Source organism: Echeneis naucrates, chromosome 12, assembly GCF_900963305.1.
Source record: "Echeneis naucrates chromosome 12, fEcheNa1.1, whole genome shotgun sequence".
NCBI lineage: Eukaryota > Metazoa > Chordata > Actinopteri > Carangiformes > Echeneidae > Echeneis > Echeneis naucrates.
The window spans coordinates 18,898,734-18,925,813 of NC_042522.1; the positions used below are offsets into that span (position 1 = coordinate 18,898,734).

Below are 27,080 nucleotides of genomic sequence, written 5' to 3' on the forward strand. Positions count from 1 at the left end.
CCCATTCTGTCTCTCTTTTGCTCTGTCAGTGAGGAAGCTGAATCCCAGTCTGAGCTCTTCAGCGCTGAGGGAAGATTAAGAGCTGGCTGAGGGGAGGACTGACACCTTGCTAGAGAGGCAGTGACAACAAAAGGGCACAGCATCATTTTCTTGGCTGGAGAGGAGCATTTCATCTCACCTGCAAGGGCTTGTGGGAAAAAAAACTGCACCGATACAGGTAAGAGATATATATGAATTTTTATCTGATTGGATTCCGACAAAAGCTCTTTGTGCAGAAATCTTTCATACATCATGGCAGCAGATTGCATCGCAGGTCAATCCAACCCCAGAAGGCACAAATTCTAGTTGTTACAGTTATTATAGAAGATGCTTGATGTATTCTGCAACTTCTTGCTCAGCAGCCAATGCAAAGATCAGAGGTAAAGACTGACTGCCGAGGGTGTGAACATGTGGAAGAGTTATCCACAGTTTGAGCACCTACAGTGCAAGGGGAAAAAAGTTTGTCAGGTTGTAGATTAGTACTAAATGAAAAAACTTGCCATTTGTTTGTGTAGGATTGTGGATGGATGCAGTAAAAAGTGTTTGCATAAGTGTATCTCTGTCTGGAGAGGCTGTGCAGCCCGATGATTCATCACACTACCTTGGGCAGAGCAGTTCGCTCTTCATCGTGTGTCATTTTTCCATCATGGAGATTAAACAGAGGGGAGAGTGGGTGATGGGAAAGCCTCCTTCAGTTAAAGATAAAATACCTAATCCATCCACTCTATTGCGCAGCTTAATTGAAATCTGGTTTTAACTGCTGTTTTGTCCTTCATGTTGTGGGTTGGAGTCCACGATTAGGATCGTCCTGTACGGATTCATTCATCCACACGTTCCCCTGCTGGTATTCTGGTATCTTAAACCTCATCTCATCATCTCCCATCCGCAGCTATTTAGGCCACGGTGTTTTACTGCCTCTGCTCTGTGCTTGGTGTCCCGGGATGTGTTTGTACAGCAGCGTATGAAAGGTGTCTGGGTGAACAAATCTCTGTCAGGAGGACAGCTGGTTTGGTAGCTGGAGATCCCCCAGGGCTCAGCTCACACTGTTTCCCTCCTCATGACCTCCGCACAACAAGCCAGAGGTTGATCATAATTCAATGTAAAATGTGTTAGATTTTTTTTTTTTTTTTTTTTGGGGGGGGGCGGTCAGTGTCCTAAATTCCAGGCTCAGTGAAGAAACAAAGGTCTCGTTGTGCCGCCTGAGTGGTGACACTGAGGGTGATAAGGGCACTGGACGGGGTCAATCATCTGGTAAAATTCAATTATATTTACATTTTATACAACTGCAAGTTCAGTAGCAGCTAAGTCTGCTCTTATTTCCTCAGAAGCTTCACATTTTCACACATACACATCATCTGTGTATGATTTTACTTATGCCAATTTAGATGTGGCAAATCAATTTGAAGGGCCCATATTTTGTGTCATGAGGTTTTGATGTGTTCATATATACACAAAGATTTATTTTTGGCACTGAAATCCTGCAAAGCTTTGACAGTCTCTATCCCGGTGGGCGGGGCTTTGGGTTGTGTGGCTGCTTTGCTGTGACATCACAAAGTTCCAGGAGTCCTGACGGCTCAGACAGTTTCTGAATCCAGGCTGTGAGCATTTCTCTGTGCACCTTTAATAGTTTCATCGTCTCAATATAGAACCCAGGCCTGATTTAGAATTAGATCAAGGTCCAGGACCACATGGAGCCCTACCTTTACACAGAATGGACCTTTAACATTAACCATCTCTTGCACAGCAATCATCTTTCACGCAGTAATGCAGAACCAAAAACCAGGATTGTTACTTTCATTATTAATTCACCTGTTCATTTTCTCAGCAGGTTGATTGACAGTTGTGTCAATGAACCTGAGAAAAATGATTAAAAAGGCCAAAGTTCCCAAACAGATACATTCAGCTTGCTTGTTCTGTCAAACCCACAGATATTTGGTTTAACACAGAAAAGCAAAGAAAACCACCAAAATCTCATCTTCTAAAAGCTGGAAGAGATTTGCCATTTTAGCATGAAAAATGGCTAAAATGTGTTTGTACCAGATTAGTGTAATCGTCTAATCTGTTAAAAACCATATCAGCAACAAATCTGAAACTGAGAATGCTTGAAGTCTCCATCCTGTTCAGGCTCACCTGGGGACATAACACAAGAGAGCTATTATTCTTAGAGGGCCACTTGAGGATATTTAATGCTAATGAGGTGTTGTAATGTCTGTTACTGTTGTGTCGGCTAAAGTAACAACTCTAATTAACTTCTATGAGATGATTTCCAGCTGCTCCAGATGCCATAAGAATCAGATTTCTGCCGTTTATGGAAAATGAAAAGGAAAAACACATAACAAACAAGCAGATGCATCAGTTTCACATTTGCCACTGAACAGAGTTCTGTCGTGCTGCTGTCGCCGACAAATGCTTTCCATGGGCAGCGTGTCCAGAATCACTGTGTATTGTTTAAATCACAATGGAATGAAGACGACAGGAACAGTCCATCATCTCAGTGATCACACAGACAGATGGTCAGAAACGGCAATTAGTTAACAGTTAGTCAACGGTTAGTTAACTTGTGCATGAAGTAGCACTTTCAGTTTTAATGAAAGGTAGCAGTAACTGAGCTATTGTCTGGACACAAGACAAGTGCTTCGGTCGCTGTTTCATTTTATTTCTCTTCAACAAAACAGATGTCGTCAGTCTAGGGCCAACATTCCCAGTTTCTCTTTTCCACGTGGGAAAGTTCCCCTCTCTCTGCCAGTATGGGGGAAGAGTATTAAAGCTACAGCTATTCTGGATTATAGTTTAGCGAAGAGATTATATTTATTTCAATTTTCCCTCCAGATTGTCTTCCTTGTCCCCACACTAAAAGTCCGATGTCCTCAGTCAACCCTGAAGTCTGCTGTGGTTGGCTTCTTACTGTGGGCACCTCTGCTCTCGTCCTGTTTAACTTTGTCATGGATCATTGGATGAAGATGAGTTGAGATCACATCAACTGTGTATTAACAGGATCTCTGCAGTTTTAGTAAAGCTTTTAATGCCGCGCCGTCACGCACACACAAAAAAAAGACTGAACTCTTACAACGTGAATGTTTTCTGTCTGCAGCAGGCTGATTGGTCTGACCTTTACCCAACACTGCTGCAGCTACAAAAGCTAAGAAGGCTATAGACACTCAAATTTGGATTATTTCAACCTAAATTAGTGAGTGAGAATTATTTTTGAATTGGTTTAGCCAGTTTAACCTAAAAGGTTCCACATCGTATAAAGTCAGACATCCTGGTCTATTCTGATTATAAGTTCTGTCCTGTTACTACTTAAAGAACCCCATTTTTTGTTTTATGATATCAGCTGCAAAAACTGGTGTTAAAGTGAGATGTCTTAATCAGGTCCAGGTCCACAGAGAAAATGTTCTCTGTCTGTATTCAGAAACTGAGCTTTAAAACCAGCCGTCAGGACTTTGGTAACTTTGTGATGTCATAGGAGAGCCGTCACCATCCTTAGCCACGCCCCCAAGCCCTGCTCAACAGGACTCACTGTCCAACCCAGCATGGTTTGGTTTCTTTGAGAGTTTACCCAAAGAAGTTCAAATATGGGCCCGTTAACTGATCATTTATAAGGAATTATTGTAAATGTCAGTAATTCCTCAGTAAATCCTCTTACCAATGAAATGTTCACTACTACTTTTCTGTCAGTCTCTGATTGGTTCAGCTGTGAAAAGGCTGTTCAAATATCAATTAACATCCTCAAGTTTTAAACATGAAATTTTACTTAGAATTCCCGAACATGGTAGCAAAAAAATTTGAACTTTTTGAAACAAAAACATCTTCACCTGAAACACATGCCATTTAAAGGACTTTTGCCCCCAAAAAATGCAAATGATCAGTCCCTGCATCTTGTAAATTTTTTCGGGAAGGACATCAGAAACATATTTCGTGACCTAGTTTTAAGATTTACAACACCAGATGTAACCTACCTATGTCCTGCCACTCACCAGATGTGCAAGAACTCGTGAAATTCTAGCTCAGTTTTAATATCTGTGCTTCAACAGATTATGTGAAGGGTGAATAAATGCTGGCAAGGGTCACATGTAGAGAAAAAGATCAGGTCAGAGGGGAGAGGCCAGAGGTCAGGACAATAACAGAGGGAACAGAGGATTGATGAGAAGGGTCCTCTTTCATACCCAACCCGTGGTGAGTGTGCCTGACATTCAACTGTAAAAGAATTTAGAAAACAAAACAAAAACGCAGGACAACGTTCAGTCATCACTCTGATCAGCATGAAACCTTCAGATTTCCTCTTGGCTTGTAGGACACATGTTATTTTCAGACGGGTGGCTCACGGCCCGCAACATGTCACATCACGGCCTGCTGAGTCCGGCTTCTTAATCTGTTAGAGTGGTTTTCCCAAATATAAATCTTAGGCATTCCACACTGGAAAAACCATCACAGCCTTCCTCACAATTTGGATCAGAAGTAAATACGCAACCTGCACATTAATCTTGAACTACCCTGTCAATAATCTTAGCCACAGCTGACAAGGATAATTTGTCACCTAAAAGTCCAATGAGAGTCTGAATATATTTATAGAAGAAGAAGAAAGCCTAAGTGGCGTTCATGTCATTTAGAGAATATGTATTATATTACTTGAATTTGGGCTTTATTGCAGTCAAACGTTACATGTGAGATGTGTATAAACGAAGGAGATGTGTAGATATGTTGGGTTAGAATGAAAGTTATTTTTAAGGTGCAGCAGTGATCCATTTTGATTCCGTGCCTCAGGAGAATGAAGTACGTCCTCGTAAATAAAACAGTCAAAAGAAGTAAAGAAAAATAAATAAAATAAAATAAAAAACAGAACTCTTGGTGTCATGGTTACGCTGAAATGCACCAAACACTCAGCTAAGTCTGTTGGACTTCAACTTTTACTGAGTATCTCAAATATTTTCCACAAGTCTCAGTGTGAGCCTAAATCCAAGTGCACCACATGTCTTTTCATATCAGTATCTGCAACAACAATTGTCCTTTGGAAGTCACTGTTGCACACATGAGCAGTTTCCTATCAAAAAGTCTGGACCCAATCCTCCATCGCTGGCAGAGATCGAGCCCCTTTATGGAGGTGTAGTTCAATCAGAGGGAGCAACGTCCTGGCTGGTCAGCATCTTCTGCCTTTTTGAAAAATAAAGGCTCAGATTTACCCTCAAATTCAACCTTGAACCCGAGTGAGAACCTCAGAAGTGCTAAAAGCTGCAGTTTGTTTAATGACCACTCGAATCAGTGACTCAGTCCCCATAGACTCCCTTATTGAGATGCCCAGCTTTAGGCTTTGTTGTTTCCAGTGATGAGGAACAAGCCGGTACTGTAAATTCATCCACCACTGTGGACCTTTCTTTTGATTTTCACTATCCTGCATTGAACCAGATCCTTTGGAAAGTCAGCAGTGAGTAATCTGAGGCAGCTTTCCCACGCTGAGGAAGAAGCTTGTTATTAGCTCTCCTTTGTTTCCCACAAATTATAGAGATTGTGGGTCCAGTTGGTGAAGTCATCTGATTGATGTGTGGGCGAGAAGGAGGTGTGTGTGTGTATACAGGATGACTCTTGACATTATTTCACCCCCTTCAAATGTACAGACACTTTAGAGCCCGAGCCTTCATCCTGTAACACACAAAACAAATTCACAAAAACATGTAAAGAACTTGATGTGCCAGCACAGCTGTGGATTGTTTGGTATGCTCGCTCTCTCTCTCCCTGAAATCAGAATTTAAATTTCTCTCAGCCTTTGAAAACAGGTTGTATATGTATAGAACAACTCTTGACTTAGGTTGTGTGATGATGAAAGTTGTTTTTTTGTTGTTTTTTTTTTAATAAATGCAGCAGCTTGCAGTTTCAAACATTCTAATCTCTAACGCCAGGTTTAGTCTCAGAAGCAGGAAGCTGCGAAGTGACAGCGTGTTTCGGTTTGCATCACAGAGAAGGTGGACGCCGTCTGAATGGCTCAAAAAGAAGTCATTCACGCTCCTGCGTGACGGAAACTGTTGTGTCAGGACAGAACAAAGGGAGCTGACAGAGATCACTAGCTCCCTCCTCACTTCCACATAGCTGACCAATCAGGACAAGGCCACCCCCCCCCCCAATATTTGGAAAGGTGTGGGTGGGGAGAGGGGTCCCTAAAGCTATTCAACCAGAGAGCTGCGGGCAGTTCAACCAACCTTTGTTCGCTTCGGTTTGAATAGTTTTCAGAGACCTGAAGAGCCGGAAAGAAAATAAAGACTCAGTGGCACCCAAGCCGTTTACTTTAAAATGTTGTTGGTTTTTTTAAGACCTTTAAAAAAAGGTACATGAAACTTATATCTAAATATATTGGCATTTTTAATCTATATATGTATGTATGTTTTCATATTTATGCTCATAAACACGTTACATTTATATATCAATATAAAGCCTGACACTTTATGCCATACAGAATATACTGTAGAGTCCAAACATCCGAGACCAACATTAAAATGGAGGAGAAACTCAATATTTGAACACGTTATTCATAAATCCATGGATTTGAATATTTAGAGGTTTCTTTTTGGATTCATTGCCAGACTTGTTTGTCTGGTCGTATAATTTGAGTTACTGCATCAGGGATCTGCTGTGATTTTATGATACAATAGTTGCTTTCCAAGCTGTTGTCCTGTGTGATAGTTGTATTTCATAGACTGAATATTCAGCATTGTGTGTTTTCTGCTTGTTTTCCAGAACATTCACCTTCAACCAGCGTTAGCCTTTAGACTGAGGATCACACTTGTACAGTTAAATCCACAGCCCACTCCTATCATGGGTACAAGAGGCGTCCTAGGCTGCCTCCTCCTCACAGCTCTGCTCAGCTTATCGAACGCTGGGCTGGTGAAGAAAATCCTACGGAACAGACGACAGACGCTGGCATCCCCTACAGAACACAACCTCACCCTCCCCAGTGCTGACCAGCCTGTGGTTTTCAACCACGTCTATAACATCAACGTTCCTGCCAGCTCCCTGTGCGCGGTCAACCTGGATGCCCCAGAGAGCACGCAGCTCCTGCCCAAAGACGCGCCGGTCGCCTCGGACCGTCACGTCACTGAGCACACCACCGACAGTGAGAACCAGATCGTCTTCACCCACCGCATCAACATCCCCCGGCGGGCGTGCTCCTGCACTGATGACATGCCCGGCCTGAAAGACCTCTTGAGTCGGTTGGAAATGCTGGAGGGAGAAGTTTCGGCTTTGAGGAATCAGTGCGGCGGTGACGGGACCTGCTGCAGTGCACAGGTCACAGGTAGGTGGGCTCCGTCATGTGTGTGTTACAGCCCCTGCAGTTAATTTTACATTGAGACGTGCTCCATTAAGGGTAATACACAACCCCCGAGAGTCTCCTTATGTGAAAGACACATCTGTTCCATTCATCTGCGCGGGGGCTTAATGTTCTCTGTCACAGAGTGAAAACCAACAACTCACCAACACATTTGAACGGAGCTTTATTTGGCTCATTTGGCTTTATTTGATATACATTCACTGTCACATCAATAAAAGTAAGAAGACTTGTCAAGGAGCTGCCAAAATAAGGCTTGTGACTTTTCAGAATGATGCACTTTAAAGGGATTCTTTGTGCTGAGATTAATAAGGACACAACATCCCAATCTGTAAACTTGTACTTCAGAGAGCCAATATAAGAGCATCAGAGTTGGTCATGGGTGTTTTCTGTTACCTTTGGACAGAACCAATGTCGTCATTTCCCTCCATTTCCAGACTTTATGCTAAGTGTTAGATAACCATCTGTTGGCTGTTGCTTCATATTTAGTGTCCAGACAGGAGTCTATTCATCTCAACTGGAACAGGACAGTTCCCAGAATGTCAAACTATCGCCTGGAAGAAGTTCTCAGAAGTTTTGAATGAACTGAAAAGTAAAATAGAAATCCAATGTTTTTCTTTCTTTCTTTCTTTCTTTTTGTTGTTGTTTTTTCTCCATCATAGGTGAGGTGGGAACAAAACCCTTCTGCAACGGTCATGGAAACTTCAGTGCTGAGACCTGCGGCTGTGTTTGTGAACCGAGCTGGAAAGGACCCAACTGCAGTGAGCCAGCGTGTCCCAGTAACTGCCAGGACCGAGGCCGCTGCGTGGATGGAAAATGTGAGTGCTTCAAAGGTTTCTCTGGAGAGGACTGCTCAGTCCAGGTCTGCCCTGTGGACTGTGGAGATCATGGCCGGTGTGTGGGCGTTGTTTGCGTCTGTTCGGATGGGTTCTCTGGAGAAGACTGCTCTCAGACCGAGTGTCTCAACAACTGCCTTGGCCGTGGCCGCTGTGTTGACGGCGACTGTGTTTGCAAAGAACCCTGGACAGGCTTCGACTGCTCCGAGCTCATATGTCCCAAAGACTGCTACGACCGCGGACGCTGCGATAACGGCACGTGTTACTGTGAGGAGGGATTCACCGGGGAGGACTGTGGTGAACTCACCTGTCCCAACAACTGCCAAGGCAATGGTTTCTGCGTAGACGGCAAATGCGTCTGCACCGCCGGCTACACGGGAGAGGACTGTTCTCAGCTCACCTGCCTCAACGACTGTAACGGCAGAGGTTCCTGCTTCAACGGGATGTGCATCTGCGACCTGGGCTACCAGGGTGAAGACTGCAGCCAGCTAGCATGTCTGAACAACTGTAACAACAGAGGACAGTGCATAAATGGTCAGTGTGCGTGTGATGTCGGCTTCCAGGGGGATGACTGCTCCGAGCTTTCCTGCCCCAGCAGCTGCCTGCAGAGAGGGCGCTGTGTCAACGGCCAGTGTGTGTGCGAGGAAGGCTTCGCTGGGGAGGACTGCAGCATCAGGACCTGCCCCTCTAACTGCTACGGCCGCGGGGAGTGTATCGATGGGAGCTGCGTTTGTCACGCAGGCTTCACCGGCGAGGACTGCAGTGAACTGAGCTGCCCCAACAGCTGCAGTGGCCGCGGTCGCTGCGTTGCCGGGCAGTGCGTGTGCGACGAAGGCTTCGCCGGGGAAGATTGCAGTCAGATAGCCTGTCCCAATGACTGCATGGCCAGAGGCTACTGCGCAAACGGCAAGTGCGTCTGCCAGGAAGGCTACACCGGAGATGACTGCTCTGTGCTCGCCTGTCCAGACAACTGCAACAACAGGGGGCGCTGTGTCAACGGAAAGTGCACGTGTGAGAGCGGATACGAAGGAGAGACCTGTGCAGAGCTGAGCTGCCTCAACAACTGCCGGGACAAAGGCCGCTGTGTGAACGGACAGTGTGTGTGTGACGAAGGATACATCGGAGATGACTGCTCAGAAGGTGAGAGGCTTCACTCAGCTGTCTGCAAAAGTAAAATATAGACAAGAAAAGGATCTGGCACTTCTCAGTTTCTGAAGGTTTCCATGTTTCAACCAAATGCGCTATAAAAGCAAAACCAGAGTGATGTCATTTCCTTCTATTCTCAAAATCCGCTCTTTTTGAGAAGTTTGTGTGTTTCCCTCTTCTGCATTTGGTTTGCACTTTTTTGGCAGATCCTCACACCACAGCCAGATGTGGCTCTGGGGTTTGCATTTGCTCCATGTGGTCGATGAGGAGCTGTTGAAGTTGCCACCCTCGCTTAAAAAAAAAAAACAAACTGTCTTTCATTTTTCCAGTGTCTCCTCCAAAGGACCTCACTGTCGGTAACATCACCTCTGACACAGTGGGCGTGTCCTGGAACAACGAGATGTTGGTGACAGAATACCTTGTCACGTACGTGCCCACCCGTCCTGGCGGGCTTCTCCAGGATTTCACTGTGACTGGAGACAAAACCGCTGCCACTGTCAAAGAGCTTGAGCCTGGCATTGAATATCTGATCAGCGTCTACGCCGTGCTGAGCAACAAGAGGAGCATCCCGGTCAGCGTGAGGGTGGCTACAGGTACCGCTTTTGCTGCTAACACCCAGAGGGGAATGAATTCACCATTTTGATTTTTTTTTGCTTTGCGTTCCTCCAGATCTCCCCCGACCTGAGGGTGTAAAGTTCAAGTCAGTGAGAGAGACCTCAGTCGAGGTGATGTGGGACCAGCTGGACATCAACTTTGATGGCTGGGAGATCTATTTCCGCAACACGGTCAGTCTGCACATCTCATTTGAAAGTCTGTCTAGGGTTTTATTAACCCAGGGGGGGGAAGGGAGAAGTGATAAGCTGGGCAGTGTGTTTGTTGGAAGTGTCAGCGAAACGCAGATTTATTTCAATGCTACCCGTAAAAATTGCTTTGACATCTGGAAAGCTTTCAGTGTGGGCAAGCGTGGACGTCATAGAACTCTTTGAAATGATACTCGGCCGATAAGTCAGGAGAGGCATTTTGAATTTTGAAGCCTCTGCAGAGTTTTTAGACACCTTAAAAAACTTTGTCCTTCCCTGACCTCCATGTTAATGTTGATAATGGGCTGTGTGATGTGCTTATAATTTAACATTTAAGAGAATAAAGTCTGCTAGAGAAACGGATTATTTAGCATTTCTATAAAAACATAAAACCAAATAATAATAATTATATCTTAATCCAAACCCAAAAAGGGTATTGAGCTCCTTGCCACAGTGTGTGATTTCCTGTGTGGATCCACTGAAAAGGATCTTATTTCTTCTGTGTCCGTGCAGAAAGAAGAAAATGGAAAAGTGGTGAGCACACTTCCACCCTCCCAAAACCAGTTCCTCCAGTCAGGTCTTGGACCGGGACAGGAGTATGAAGTCTCCATCAACATCCTCAAAAACAACACCAAGGGACCCCAGACATCCAAAACAGTCACAACCAGTGAGTGTCATGCAGGAGACAGCCTTTTTCTTTGTATGAAGGTGATCCAGTTTATCACGATGATGAAGTTCTGGTCAAAAATAGCAGGATTATGTCATTTTCCCGCACTGACTGGCAGTATTTAAGAGTTTGGGTTGGGTACAATTGACTCCATATTACTTGAGTGCGGCAAAAAGACATAAATAAAAAAAAGGAGTAACAACAGGAAATCGCTGCTGGCTCTCAGCAGCTCCATTCCACAGATTTAGGTGAGATGTAATATTTCAAAGTAATTGAATTTCGGCCTATTTTGACCATGTAATCGTTTATTTTTTCATCTTGTGTCTTCTGCTCCCTGAGACTTTTATTGCAGTTCAAACTCCATATGTTATTTTATGAAATCCCTCCAGTTCCTTGTGCAATCACCGTGGCATGCCAGGCCAAACAACGGCCTTTGTGCATGGAAAAGCCATTTCGTGTCGATGGGTACCCCCCACGCATCACACCACTTCATTCCTGATGTCATGTATTTGTATAAGATGAAACTAGACACAGGTCAGAGAGATGAATGATAGGAGCCAGTTTAAATCCTTTATACACCATTTACCCCCAGAGATCTTAGTACACAGGGGAGAGACGTCTCCCCCGCATGTAAACACAGGAGATCTGTCAGATACGATATCAGAGTGAAAGGGAGGAAGCAAGTGAGGAGCCAACTCAGAGCTGTGTTTGTTCATATTTGGGTCTATGTTTGACTTTTTCTTCACTCGTTTGAGAACTAAACAGATGTGTAATTTTTCCTAAAAGTGCTTTAATCTTTGAGTATGACTGAAGCCAACTTTGCCTTGAGGAATAGAGCGACATTTGGGGTAAATGTTCTTGTTGAGAATTAAATCAAAACCTGAAAAGATGATCTTAGAATTAAAAAGATTTGTTTCACACCAAAAAGGCAGAACTGAAATTAGCCACTGAAATGGGTCAAGTTCATACTTCATAATCTTCGCACTGATTTGTGCAGACAAAGGGATTACAGACAGGTGAGGTGTTTGTAAGTAATTTGATCACCTTCCACCGAAAAATGAAGCCGGCATCATTTCACATGCTTATTTTATCTCCCTTAAACTACAGCTTCTTCTTTTTTTTTTCACCCACAGAGATTGACGGCCCCCGGCAGGTGGACGTGAAGGATGTGTCGGACTCCTCGGCACTGGTGAGCTGGTCTCAGCCCGTGGCACCCATGGACAGAGTCACCATGTTTTACGGGCCCACCTCTGACCTCTCAGAGAAAATGAGTGCTGAGATCCTCCCCCCTGAGAAACATTACGGCCTGGACAGTCTGAGGCCAGACACAGAGTACACGGTGTCGCTCATCTCCAGGAGAGGAGACATCACCAGTGACCCCGTCACCACCACATTCACCACAGGTGAACAAGATGCCAACTTGTATTTGAATTATAAAACTGTAAGTTTGTGACCTTGTATATATGTATCTCAGCCCTGGACGCCCCCAAGCACCTTCAGACTGTGTCCCAGACAGACAGCAGCATCACTCTGGAGTGGACTAACAGTCAGGCTGATGCCGGCAGCTATCGGGTGAAGTACAGCCCCATATCTGGAGCAGTTCATGGTGAGGAAGTGTTCCCACGAGGACCGGGAGAGACCACAACAGCTACAATCACTGGTAAGGGTCAAACTGTCATGAAGGTTGATCACACACAACCTGCAGGTGGTCATTTTCCTCCCGTCTCTACGTGCGACAGGGCTGAAGCCGGGGACGGAGTATGGGATCGGTGTGACGGCCGTGAAGAATGAGAGAGAAAGTCTGCCTGCTACTACAAATGCAGCAACTGGTGAGAGAAGCCACAAACAATTTGGATCAATTTGGGTGATGAATTACAGCTAACAGGGTGAGCGTGGGGGGTGAAAGTGGCTTCTGAGCGTGCAGCTAAATGAAACACTTTACTGTTGCTTTAAATTATTTTACCCTTTTACCCCCATTCTTCTCTAAGACATCGATCCTCCCAGAAATTTTGAGGAGGTCGAGTCCACCGAGACCTCCATCACGCTGAGGTGGCAGAAACCTCGGGCCAGGATCAGCGGCTACAGGCTGGTCTACGTCTCCAGAGACGGCCAGGTCGAGGAGGCGGAGATCCCGCCCACGGCGACGAGCTACATCCTGACCAACCTGATTCCTGGAATGAGCTACACTCACACTTTGACTGCAGAGAGGGGACACAAGAGGAGCAGCCCTGTCACCCTGACAGCATCCACAGGTGGGTGGGAAACAACGTAGAATGAATTATAGCAGATCCCTTTCAAGGAAAAAATAATTTTACTCATGATGTTAAATATGCCCTTCAGAATTTCTACAGGTGAAGTGCAAAGTTATAATCCTTAAGATTTTTATTAAAATGTCATTTTTGATACTGATGATTAATGTTATTCGTTTTTATTTAATTTACAAGCACAGCACAGAAAAAAAAAATTATTTCACAAATTAAAGCCTCAGTCTCTGTTTCACATTAAGAGTCTTGAACTGCTGAAACAGCCTGGCTTTTATTGTGAAGCATTCACGGAATGAAAGTATGCATACGTTCCTGTTGTATGAGAAACTGCTGACGCACATTACTTATTCCCAGCTCCCTGTTACCAACCACCACAGCTGCAAATTAATTAAAAATGAAATCTTAAGGATTAAAACTTCCAACGTTGGGTTTTAGAACAACCACATCTTGAATTGAACTTGAATTCAAGTTTTTTGGGGTTTTTTTTTTTTTTTTTTTGAAGGCTGGGAAAAAAATCTGCCAATGATTACAAAAATAAGTTTGCACTTACACCTGATCAATATTTTTTTGATTTGTGCCTTTTTGTTTTTCTTGTAGCCACTTTCACATTTTACTTAGCTGACTCAGACGACCGTGAGCTAACGGTTCCCACAGGCTCGGAGGACAATGTGATTAGCTTTGTGTATTTAGAGCCCTCTGAGTCCCAGTTCTCTGGGACGGAGCCTGAGGACGAGCTTGGAACGCTGACTGTTTCAGGCGTCACGTCTGATGGATTTGACATCTCGTGGAGACTAAAGGCTCACAGCGTTTATGATAGCTTGACACTAGAGTATAACGACACCCAGCGATTATGGGATGTGGGAGGAGTGGTCCAACTTCCTGGAGATGCCAGTGGCTCTAAAATCGAAGGCCTGAAGGCATCAACAGAATATCAAATAAAACTTTATGGAATAACAAGTAGCCAGAGATCTGCGCTACTTGAAGCTGTTGCAGTCACAGGTATAAGCTTTTCTTTTAGACAGAAAATTCTTTAAAGACCTTTTTATCTTCATGTTGTTCTAACTGCTTCTCCTTTTAGAGAAGAATTCTGTTTCTACGAGGTCAGATAGTTTATCAGATCAGACAAGTGGCATGATTTGCATGCTGCTATTTATTTATTTATTTATTTTTCATCTGTATAATCTTTAGCATGACTCATGATGAGAAACCCAACATAAATCATCCCATCTGTCACCTTCCAAGGCTCTGGAGCTAAAACAAAATGCTGCTTATTAAAATTCAAAGACGAGAAGAAATCTACATTTGGGAGCCAATACTGATTTCTCTTTGCATTTGAGCCTGTAAAATGCATCGTGTTGGTTCTCTGACTAGTTCCATCCACATCATCCACCCATTTGCACATCAAATGATCCCGAAGGCGGAGAAAAGGACACCCAACGTCACTCGCATGTCAAAGAAGTGACTCAACAGTGAGGAGGAGCAAAATGGCTGTGCATGGCTTCTCCATCCATTTGAAGACAACTGTGTACTTCCACTCTGGTGGACTACTCAGAACCTTCAAAGATTAATGGCACTGGCTCAAGTGTCATTAATCCCTTAGCTGTCGCTTGATGATTTTTAAAAAATGGTCCTTGAAAAACGCGGATATGAATCTACTTTAGAGAGAACAGAAAGGTAGATGGAAGGACAGTATTGTGTATTTCATTTGACTTCCATGTTTTGTTATTATTTTAATGCAGTTTTTTCTCCACAGGCTGTTTCTTTTTCACTCATCAGCAGAGCCAGTAACGAATTCACACTTTAACCTGCTTTTATTCACTGTAGCACCAAAGCCTACCTCTCCAGATGTTCTTACTCTGAGCATCAAAGATGCCCCGACAAGCCCACACTCTGCTCTGGATAATGAAACGGTTCAAAACCCAGATCCTCCCCGCTCTGTAAACACTGCAGCTCCTCCCACTTCTGACCCGGGTGTGACGAGCTCTGGGGCTGAGCCCGAGGGCTCAAACGTGGACGCACTGACGAACCTCAAAGTCACAAACGTTGGCTCCACCAGAATGAGCTTGGCTTGGTCGGCGCCTGACGAGGCGTTCGATGGCTTTTTGGTGGAGGTCAGTCCTCCATCAGGGGTGACACGAGCTCATGTGACCACATTACCAGGAAGTGTGAGGAGGGCTGAAATAGAAGGGCTGTCCCCCTCTACAGACTATGATATCACATTACATGGACTGGTGGAGGGGGGGGCGATCTTTGCCTCTCAAAGTTTTTTCCACCACAGGTACATAATGCTAATATTTATGTTTTTTTAGGTATTCATTACAACCCATCATCATCATCATCATCATCATCATCATCATCATCATATCGATTCATTTTTTACAACCAAATATTTCAGGAAGGCAGCATGGTCCATTTTTTCCACAGATGCTTTATTTCTAAAGGCTGTTTTCTATCATCCTATATTTAAGAGCCACAAAAACACTGGGAGAGATTTTGACATTAAAGTCACCTTACTGAAAAAAAGCTAATCAGGAAGTTTCACAATATTTCAAGAGTAATTTTGTCTGAAATATTTCAAGAAATCATATAATTTCTCATTTTGAGATTAAAGTCCAACATTTCAATATTTGTCATCTAAAAGGATGAATAAATAGTAAAATCACAATTATTATGACAAAGATGACTTTAAGATTAAAGTCATAATGTTTGTCAAAATGTCAAAATGTCAAAAAAAAAGGGTTAGGGTTAACCCTAACCCTAACCCCGTTTATGTTAACTTATGTTAACTATAACTTAAAAGTCAGTATTTCAAGATTAAAGTAATTTGATGTCACATCTGTTTAAGGAAAAATTTAAGGTTAAACTTATGTTTGCCAAAATTAGAATCATACTGTATTCATTATAATTTAAATAAAAAAACAATAATTTTTTAATATTTTAAGGCATTTAACGTGAACTTTTTTCTTCAAACAGCATAATGTAATGTTTATTTTTCTCATACGTTTATTCTTTTAGTAGTTTGAGTTTAATATCAAAATCTCTTTTTTCTGAAGCGTGGCCCTGATAACCTGTTGTACTTGGTGATGACTGATGTACCTTGAAAAGTTATGTGAGAGTAAATTTGATAATCCATCTTGCCATTCAGTTGACCCCACTCTGATCTGTCTATCTACCAGAGGAGCTGAAGCCCAAGGTGGTGAACCTCACTATCTCTGACAATACATGGGACAGCTTCACTGCGTCCTGGAGCCCCGCGGGGGGCGACTTTGACAGCTTTGTCATTGAGGTAACAAACTTGGAGAATTTCGCAGAGAGCCAGAACCTGACACTGTCCGGAGACGCCTTCAGCCTGGGCCTCTCCGGGCTGAACCCCAACACCAGCTACATGGTTGGCCTGTATGGGATGTATCAGGGCTCCTTCATTGAACCCGTGTACACTGAAGCCACCACAGGTACCTGCGACTTGCTGCGTTGCAGAGTTTCTTCCTCTGACTCTCAAACCTTGTTTCTTTCCGTTGATTTTAAACTGTCTTTGCATTCCAGTGAGTTTCTGTGAGCCACACACAGACACATTAGGCCCTTAGTTGTCCCGCTCGTAGGCGGAGCGTCGGCATCCCACTGCATGAAACGACAACAGCATAATAACCCAGTTCTTGTTCCGTCATCTATGTCCATCACCCTGGTCACGGTGTACTGAACTGCTTCATCTTAACCAACATGCCATGAACCATCCTTTACCCTCCAGCCACTGTTTCTGTCTAGCTGAGAGAGGGCAGGGTGATGGGCGGCCGTGCCTCATCACCGGGCCAAGCATACGCCCCTCAAATGTCCCCCCTCCTCCCTGGACTGCCGCCTCCATCTCCAGTTACCAAAGTGCATGAAGCCTCCTCCCTCCCCCACCTCTCTACCATCCTGCATCGTGGTCGGGTTTGATGCTGATGTGCTGCAATGATTGCAAAAGCAAACCAATAACCTTCACCCTCCTCTGCCGGTCACACAGTGACCACGTGATCATCTCATTTCATCCCATCAACACTCACTCAGCGTGTAATTGATTAACCTTGACAGATCATTTGCCCGTGGACGTGGAAGTGCTCACTCTGCGTGAGTTCCAGTGACATTTGAGCTCTGTCAGTTTCACCTAGTGTTGCTGAGATAGTTTAGTTTTGTAAATATCCTTTCCTTGAACTACTAGGTGGCAAATGATTAAACCCTCTTGTCAATATCAAGATAAAATGTGAATCGTTTAATCTGACTGATACCTAAACTATCTACTGCATGCTTGCCTGTAACAACGTAATTGCATGTGTAAAAAAAATATATATATATACTTATCTGTTTTTTGTCAGTTTGACTGTTTCTGTGGCAGTTCTCATCTGCTTTGGTGCAACGTGATGCAGAAATAATCTCATACTAAATCTTAACAGAGCAGATGTGCTGTCAGATCTTGCTCCATATGCACGAAAAAGACTTCATATTCCTTTCTTAAAATCAACACCATGAAGGCTTTTTATCTTTCTCCTCAGCATCAGTTGTTTGTCCATCTTATTGTTTTAAGAAAACAAATAGATGCTCAGTGTGAAGTATGGTGGAGGGCTATAAAGCCAAATCTATTCTTTTATTAAGACACTCAGACTATCAGGAGTTGGAATTTGGTGGTGGTGAGTTTTCTGTGATCACGCTCCAATGATCGAACCAACCAACTATCAGTCACATAGTTTTCATTGTTAAATTAGACGTGTGTTCTGCAGAGTGGTGTTGATGACAAATCTAATGATGGTTTCTCTCTTTAGTGAATCTGCCTTTGGTTGGCAAACTGTATCTGTCAAACTTAACGTCTGACAGCTTTTCAATCCTCTGGAACGCCACTGAAGGAGAGTTTGATGGTTTTATCCTGGAGATTATTGACTCCGATTGGCTGATGGAGCCAAAGGAGTATAACATATCCCACAATGTTAAGTCCTACGACGTGACAGGGCTCAGGCCCAGCACTGATTACATAGCCTACCTCTATGGGACATACAAAGGATCCCGAACCAGAGCTGTCAGTATTGTTGCATCAACAGGTATTTTCATTCTATGTGTATTTGTAATTAGTTTTAAACGGAATAGGGTTGTTTATTTTTATCTTGTGAATATTATTTAGTTATTTTCTGTATTTTAAAGTTGACTTGGGCCTGATTTCATACACTGGGCTTTTATAAAGAGACACATACATGCTTTCTATTGCAACAAATGAATATATGCCATATTTTTCTCTCCCCTGTAGCTGAAGAGCCTGATTTATCCAGGCTAGTTGTTTCTAACATTACCTCAGACAGATTCTCTCTGTCATGGCGGACAGGAGAGAAGGCTTTTGATAACTTTATAGTAGAAGTCAGAGAGTCTGCTTTGCCCTCGCAGGCAATGGGGCGCGCTCTGCCAGGAGACGTGCGCTCCACAGTCATGGCCGGGCTCAAAGCCAGCACAAGCTACGACATAAAGCTGTACGCCAGCGCTGGTGGCCAGAACACGCAGCCTCTATTCGCTGTAGCTACAACAGGTATCGCACTGCATGTGACCAAACACACTGTCAACACACCAGTTCTCAGAACAGCATAACTGAAAGTGGTGTTCTGTTGTCTCATTCAGAGGACGTCCCACAGTTGGGGCCCATAGCTGCAGCATCACTGAGCCCACATAACCTCAGTTTGTACTGGAGCACTGTGTCAGGCCACTTTGATGGCTTCGTAGTCCGGGTCAGTGACTCAGAGCAGCAGTTTGACCCGCTGGAGTTCAGACTGCCTGGTGATACCCGTAACGTTACGGTCTCTAACCTGATGGATGCCACAGGCTATGACATTGAACTGTATGGTATTTCTCATGGGCGCCACACTCCCTCTGTGTTAGCCCACGCCGTCACAGGTACTATGTATTTTACTCATATTTGAAACTCCAGTTGTAAATGGAAACCATTTATTATTATTTTAAAGGAAAAGCAACTCTCCCTCCTTCAGCATTATATACCAGAATATCTCACACACATTGAGAGAAAATTTAACTCGCATTATCAGCAGCAGTTATTGTTGTTTGTTTTTTGTTTTTGTTTTTTTTTTTGCATTAGAGAGTAATATATAAGAGAAGCATCTTCTCTTAAAGGTCAGTCCGGTCTAAAAGGAGACCTTCATGTGGTCTCTGATTCTAAATCAGGTCCAGGTTTTATATTAATACAGTTAAAGCCTCAAATGTTTCAGTCTTCAGATACTCACAGCCTGTATTCAGAGGGCATTAAAATCAGCCATTAAGACTTCTGGGACATTGTGATGTCACAAGAAGATGTGTTGAAGCGTCATTTCTGGGACAAATTGACGCTTCAACACATCCTCATTCACTGTGTTTTGGCTTCATTAACATCAAACTTTCTGTTTGAGGAAAGAGTTTGTGTCTGTTTATAGAAATATAAAGCGCTCCGTATTTGCACTTAATGTGTTGTAGCTTTTAAATTTGAGGGATATTCTATTTATAGATCTGTTGACTACTCCTTTTTGTCTCTTTAAAAAACAGTGAGACCTCACACCAAGAACACATTCTATGATTTGCTTTTGCAAGCATTGCGCACATTATGCTCCTAACGGACTCATGTTCCTTTTCCCACATCTGTTCCTTTTTACAAAACAATCAAACCAACTCCCCTCAGCTTCTTTGCCTAAAGTGGAAAACGTGACCATTTCCAACATAACCCCCTTCGGCTTCCGCGTGTCGTGGGAGGTGAAGCAGCAGCAGCAGCAGCAGCAGGAAGATTTGCCCCCCTCTAGCGTTGGCTTCAGCCATTTTCAGATAGTGGTGACAGACTCTGGCTGGCTGCTGGAGCCTCAGGAGTTCACTGTGCCAGGAAACCAAAGTCACCTGGACATCTGGGGCCTCATCACCGGCATAGGATATGAGGTCAGGCTGACCGGGGTGTCAGAGTCAGGGCTTCTCTCTCGGCCTCTGACTACAGTGGCTGTGACAGGTACCACTCAGTACACTTCAAGCCCCCCCTCGTCTTACTAAACATCTAAATGACCCGTTTTGTTTCAGCTGCTGTGTATTTGATCCAACTTTGAAGTTTCACCATCACATCCAGGCTGGTCCATTCCAAAATAATAATAATCTGATACTAAGCCTTTTTGAAATCATTGAAATTCGGATCTCCTTCAGCTCAATCAGCCTGGTCGCTGATGATTGATGGTGAAGCTTCAGAACTGTAATCTAACCCGAACACAGATTTACTCTTTTCCAGAATCACCTCACGCCTCCTCTGTTTTAAATATTTTTCTTGGTATGCAGCTTCGTCAACCGGAGGGATGAGATGTGGAGCTCTCATCTGTTTCTTCTTACCTCCAAAATATGAACAAGCATATTTGTTTGTTTTCATATTTTAAAATGTGTTTTCCTCCAGAACTTTGATTTGGTATTGACAGAAAGTGTGTGCATGATCAGGGCGATCATGGTTCACTCCTCAAACACAAACTGCTGAATAAATTATCAGAAGCGGGAAAACACTGACAAATCAACAGATGTTCTGAGCATGAAATGTCTGTTGATTTAACCTCTAATCTCATTTGTTTCGTTGTCTTTGAATGCACTGAATGCACCGAGGTTGGCCTTGAAGACGCATGGACTTGAGTCTTGAGGACCTCCTCTCAGCAGACATCTGCTGAAATCCTTCCAACAGGCCAGTTACAGGCTTCTAGGGAATGTGAACCCGTCAACTGACCTAAATAAACACCTACAAAAAGCGCCTTGTCTTTTTAATTCTCCCAAACCTGTGCGTCGCCCTGCACTGTGTTTTTGATTCGTTTACACTAACGGACACCTGAGCATGCCCAGATCGGAGGTGGTGGACAAACAAAGGATCATAACCCTGTCTGCCACCCGGACACCTTCTTTCCTCACTGCTCATCTTCTTCCAAACTGACTCGATGTCTTTGGCCGTCTCTCAGAAGTTGATGAATATTTCTGGGAAGTTAAAACAACCAAACCTGCTGCAACGTTCTGTCCCTTTGTTTAACCAGAGGCCGAGCCGGAGGTGGAGCATCTCTTTGTCTCAGACATCAGCGCTGACGGTTTCCGTCTGTCGTGGACGGCGGACGAAGACCTGTTTGACAGATTTGTGATTAAAATAAGAGACAGCAAAAGGTTAGCCCATCCTCAAGAGTTCAGCGTCCGCGGCGATGAGCGCACCAAGCTTTTAACTGGACTCATGAGTGGCACTGAGTATGAAATCGAGCTTTACGGTGTCTCATTGGACCAACGCTCCCAACCCATTACTGGGGTTGCTCAGACAGGTATATGAAACCTACTAACTACTAAACTGTTGGAGTTTCTGGGGGTGTGATCCGTCGACAGAGATCCAACTAACCATCTTTGTCCCTCTGGTTCAGGGTTACTGTCTGAAATGCTTTTTTTTATTTTTTTTTTTAATTTTAATTTTGATCCTCTGAGCTGAGACTTTGTTTTTGTTCTTGTTTTTGCAACATTAATGAACACGTTTTACTTTTTCCTGCTTTTCTGTCTGCACATGTCCATTTTCACTCTGCTAGGCCTGAGCACTCCAAGAGGACTTCACTTCTCTGAGGTGACCGACTCTTCAGCCGTCGTTCACTGGTCCATGCCTCGTTCTCCGGTGGACAACTACCGCATCACCTACATGCCCTTTGAAGGAGGTAAAAACTCAAGAAACGTTAAAAATTTCTTATTCCTGTACAGATCAAATCCCATTTTGAGGCCTTGACTGTGATTTGTCCATCAGTAAAGAAGCTTTGTCTCTAAATAAAACATTCAAAATCACATGAAGATCATTTAAAAAATGAACATCATGTTGTATTGAAAACTTGAACTCGTATCTGGTTGTTGCTTGAAAAAGAATTTAACCTGAGTCTGCATTTGTTTTTTAAAACAATATCAGCTGATGCACAAGCTCAGGAAACAGAATCTGTACGATTTAAACTCAGTTTAAGTGTTGATAGTGGATGGATTATTTAATTAAGCACAGGCAGGTCAAACTGAAATACCTGAAAAACAGTTGGAGGGATTTTCAGCGGAGATAAAAAGGCACCAGCAGTGTTTTTGAAAGTGTTCCTCCCCTTTGCTTTCCATACTGTTCAGCGTTTGGTTCTCTCCTCCACAGGAAGCCCAATGATGGTGACTGTGGACGGCAGCGTGTACGAGGCTTTGATGTCCAACATGATCCCCGGCAAGACCTATCGAGTGACGGTCAGCGCCGTGAAGGGTCTGGAGGAAAGTGACCCCAGCACCGACACTGTGACCACAGGTTGGCTTCCTTCCTTCGGTCCACTCACCCTGTCAGATCTGATGTTGGAGACAGTTTGGAGACGGTCTGTGTTTGTGTCCTCCAGGTTTGGACAGACCTCAAGGCCTGACTGTAGTGAACGTGACCGACACCTCGGCCCTGCTGCTGTGGCAGCCGTCTGTGGCCACAGTCGATGGCTACGTCATCACCTACACTGCTGACTCATGTGAGCCTTTTCTGTCTTTCCTTTTTTAACTTCAAGCAGCAGACGTTATGTTTACACTATGAATCCGTTCCCTGAGCTCCTGGATAATAAATCAGTGACACACAGATCAACTGATGGGGGCTTGTACTGGTTTCCAGTGTCCTCGGTTGTGGAACATGTGTCTGGAAACACCGTGGAGTTTGAGATGGGCTCCCTGGTTCCAGGAACCCACTACACTGTTGGAGTTCATGCTATGAAAGAAGCACAGAAGAGTGAACCTGCTGTGACTGAATTCACCACTGGTGAGTCCAGAGAGGAGATCCGTCTGGATGAACGAGATCTGCCTCTCTCTCTAATGAATAATGAATATAACAGAGCAATTATATGCTGAAAAGCCCCAGTGGAGACCGAAGACAGAGCTAAAAGGGATCAAGTTGTTAAATTTGTCACACAGCCACAAACAGGACTCGAAATTTAGAAAAAAGAAAAAAAAACGGGCTTTCATGAATGATAATGTTGTGTTTGCAGATGTGGATCCTCCTCGTGACCTGACGGCCGTGAACATTCAAACTGACAGCGCTACTCTCACATGGAAACCGTCCCACGCCGCCGTGACCGGATACACGCTCACCTTCTCTTCTGCTGATGGTTCAATCAGGGTATGTCCAACAGCAGAGCTGGTTCTACTGACATTCTGTCAACTCTCTGTTTCCAAAGGATAACACAACTTTTGTGGTAGGTGAGTTCGTATAAATGTGGCTTGAGCAACAGTTGGAATCATCCGTACTGATTCAAGGAAGCGTCTACTAGAAACTGACCAGGACTTCCATTTTGTACATTATTAACGGATGCAAAACAACGGCGTTGAATGTCATGTAGCATGTAAAAAATCCAAACTAGTGTCTGTCTGTTTGCACGGCGTCAGGAGGTGGTGCTCAGCCCAACGGCCTCCTCTTACATCATGACTCAGCTGACCGGCTCCACGGAGTATACCGTCAGACTGCAGGCCATCGCCGGAGCCCAGAAGAGCCGACATATCTCCACGGTCTTCACCACCGGTGAGCACGAAAACGCACAAACACACCACAACATCTGCTGCTTTCACACACTGATGCTGATTCAATCAGGAGAGATTCAAACGAAAACAAGAGTGACAAACGGAAGTAAATATATCGAAAAACAGTTAAACTGTTAATGACATTATTATATAATAAAAAATGCTTTTATCTCAGTCCAATTAGCAAAGCTCATCCAATGAGCAAACTCACAATGAGTTACACAGCAACCCGGTTACACAACGTCTTCTCTCATGCAAATTCCTTTCCCTCCGTCTGATATTCCAGTCGCAGCATCTGCACTTCTTTTTCACTGTGCTGGATCTGCTCTGAACGGAAAACCTTTTTTCTTTCTGCAACTTTCTGCTTTTCCAAGCTCCTCTCTCTCTCCATCACATTCCTGTAATCTGTACTGTGAAGTCTTTATATCTGCACTGATGTCTTTTTAATGTGTCCTCAGTTGGACAGCTGTACAGACACCCGAGGGACTGTGCTCAGACTTTACTGAACGGAGAGACCACCTCTGGTTTGTTCACCGTCTATGTGGGGGGAGAGGAGAGCCAGCCCCTCCGGGTTTACTGCGACATGACCACGGATGGCGGCGGATGGATGGTGAGGCTGTTAACTTTGAATTGAACGCTCCTAAAGATTATCGTGAAGCTGTTGTTGAGACACTCAGGAGAGTCCGTCCTCCTCAGGTTTTCCTCAGACGTCAGAATGGAAAGCTGGAGTTCTTCAGGAACTGGAAGAACTACACTGCTGGCTTCGGTAACATGACTGATGAGTTCTGGCTGGGTAAGTCTATTCACGTCTTCTCCTCGCCTCCTTCACGTCCTCTTCCCCTCATGAGCAAATCAAAAGTATTATATCTGCGTTAAAGGTCTCTCCAACCTCCATAAAATGACATCTTCTGGACATTATGAGCTGCGTGTGGACTTGAGGGACAAGGGGGAGTCGGCCTACGCTCAGTATGACAAGTTTACTGTCGCAGAACCGAGAACACGCTATAAAGTCTTCATCGGAGGATATAGTGGCACAGCAGGTAGGTCCCAGCTTGAAGAAGATCCAGATCATGCTCCTGTTTGTATGAGAAATACTGAATTTGTAAAAATGTATTAATGTAATTCCATCCACTTTTTCTAGCTTTTTAGTTTGCACCAAAAAAAAAAAAAAAAGTGGTAAATGCATCCAGACTTTTCTGTTAAATTAAACAGATAAGACACAACCGTTTCCTTCATAAACAGGCTGTCTGTTTCCTGCCTGCACTGTTTATAGTCAGAAGGATAAAATAATCAGACAGTTAGCTTCATGCTAAGAGCAGAGCTTATTTTCGTCACGCTCTCTGTAAAGAACTGAACAATCATTATTCCCAAAGAGCTGACCAGTTTCCAGGCGGCGCCGTGATGAGTGGATGAACTGTTCCTTGAAGAAAGTCACGATGATTCATGTGTTCACCAGGTGACTCCATGACCTACCACCAGGGTCGACCTTTCTCCACCTACGACAACGATAACGATATCGCCGTGACCAACTGCGCCTTGTCCTACAAAGGTGCCTTCTGGTATAAAAACTGCCATCGAGTCAACCTGATGGGGAAATATGGCGACAACAGTCACAGTAAGGTGAGTACAGTTCCCTTTATTCCTCTCCGGTGGAGGAACAAGCCCAAAATCTTTACTGCTCCTTGAACAGGAACAGTGTCATCCTGTACATATTTATTTGTACAGCAATTTGAGCTGAGGCGGAATAAAACTCTTTTACTATCTAAACTAAAATGCAGATTATCATAGACCTTCGTGGGCTGGTAACTGGCAGCTCGCTGGTGGAGGGAGAGGCAGCTCCGGAGTCAGTTATCAGACTGTTGGAGCATTTTTCTCAGGACTTACTGTTCTGCCTTCTCCACAGGGCATCAACTGGTTCCACTGGAAGGGCCACGAACACTCAATTGAATTTGCAGAGATGAAGATTCGACCGGCCAACTTCAGAAACTTCGAGAGCAGGAAAAAACGCTCATAGACTTGTCCGCCTCACCCCCCCAGGCGACTTCTGGTGTTCCCTCATATTTAAGAATTCTCTAAATTACTCACAAACCACGGCAGTCGCACTGAATGTAATCAATTCTGGCTGTGAGAAATGAACCCGGTAAATTAATCCAGATCCAAAGTGTGTAGCTGCTGTTTGTCTTACTATAATATGTTAATGGGACTTCAACAGCCACATTCAGATGAGAATTAATAATAAAATGGTGTAGATGGATCCACCAAATCAGTAACATGTCAAAGGCACATAGACGGCTTCAGGCCACACCCTTCGCAACAGGAAGTTCATTCAGAGGGATTGAATTAGTTTTGGTGCTCAGATTTCTGCAGTTATTTCACGAGTCCTACGTGGACCTGCAGGTTCGCTTCCTGCTGTCTAAATACCAAACCAGCACAACCTGGAGACTTTATTCAGACAAAAACATGTAAAATGTGCCTGTCAATGAGTCACTTATAAATATTTCATTTCATTCAATTTGTCTGGAAGTGAATTTAAATAAATTCGACTAATTAAACCAACTTTCTCTGAACTTGTTTTTTCTTTCTTCTTGGAATCACTGACAAACTTGTTAAATTATTAGGAGACAACAAATTTAAAGACTTTAGCAAAGTAATGTTGTGATAATGAACTCAGTGAAATGTGTATTTACTCCACAACTGGGAGACCGACAACATTGAATTCAAATCTGAATTTTGATTGGAAAACAAAATCCAGAACTCTGTAACCTTCAACACAAATAAAACAGTAGTTTGATAAAAGTGTGTGAGCGTTTATTCTTGATTACATACAAACACTGAGATTTATAGGCAGCACATTTAAGCAGCAGCTTCATCCGAACTGACTGACGTCTCTGTGCTGGTGTGTGCTGCCATCTTGTGCTGAAAAAAGAATTCTGTTTAATATAACATTCTGTAAATTCATTCATTCTGTCAGTGGATTTATTTAAAAAAAATCTAAGTGATCATCTCTGATTTATTACCAGAAAACATAATGTCTGCATATAAAGAGTGTAAATGAGCCTTTCAGTCCAAATATACCAGGTATGCCAGCTTTGATCTGTAGATAATAATACATTTACTTATATGGCACCTTTTAAAAAGAAAGACAGAAGAATTAAAATAAGAAAATTAAAGTAAGAAGATAAAAATAAAATTATATTTTGAAAAAGATCACATACAAGCTCGTGTCGGTTTTAGTTTTAAGAATTTACTGGTTCTGAGAAATGTATTTCCTCTATAGAATAAAAATAAAATAAAATTACATCTGAATTGTTTTTTGTGGGAGTCATTTTGAGTATTTTTGTGATATTTTAATAAATAAAAAATAAAAGCGGACAGGAGACGCTGTCGGCGACACCGCCCGCGCATGCGCAGAAGCCTCCTCTGCTCTCCTCCGGTGACCGATAGTGACCTCAGAATCTGCAGCAGCTCCTGCACACA

The 27,080-nt window shown here is 43.6% G+C and overlaps 1 protein-coding gene across 2 annotated transcripts; it reads left to right on the plus strand.

Moving 5' to 3' along the window:
- Positions 1–26,458, plus strand: LOC115052202 (tenascin-like). Of its 2 annotated transcripts, XM_029516198.1 has the most exons (23): positions 1–217; positions 6,766–7,321; positions 8,017–9,330; positions 9,666–9,929; positions 10,006–10,121; positions 10,650–10,803; positions 11,937–12,206; positions 12,278–12,463; positions 12,543–12,632; positions 12,792–13,055; positions 16,244–16,519; positions 21,104–21,376; positions 21,632–21,754; positions 22,219–22,362; positions 22,448–22,567; positions 22,705–22,848; positions 23,075–23,205; positions 23,472–23,604; positions 24,062–24,213; positions 24,300–24,396; positions 24,482–24,643; positions 25,060–25,223; positions 25,507–26,458. In XM_029516198.1, the coding sequence occupies exons 2-23, from the start codon at positions 6,844–6,846 to the stop codon at positions 25,615–25,617; spliced, it is 5,166 nt and encodes a 1,721-aa protein (XP_029372058.1). In that variant the 5' UTR covers positions 1–217; positions 6,766–6,843; the 3' UTR covers positions 25,618–26,458. The 2 variants fall into 2 exon arrangements, with proteins under 2 accessions (XP_029372058.1, XP_029372059.1); XM_029516199.1 differs by lacking the exons at positions 16,244–16,519; positions 21,104–21,376.
- The last annotated feature ends 622 nt before the right edge of the window (positions 26,459–27,080 follow it).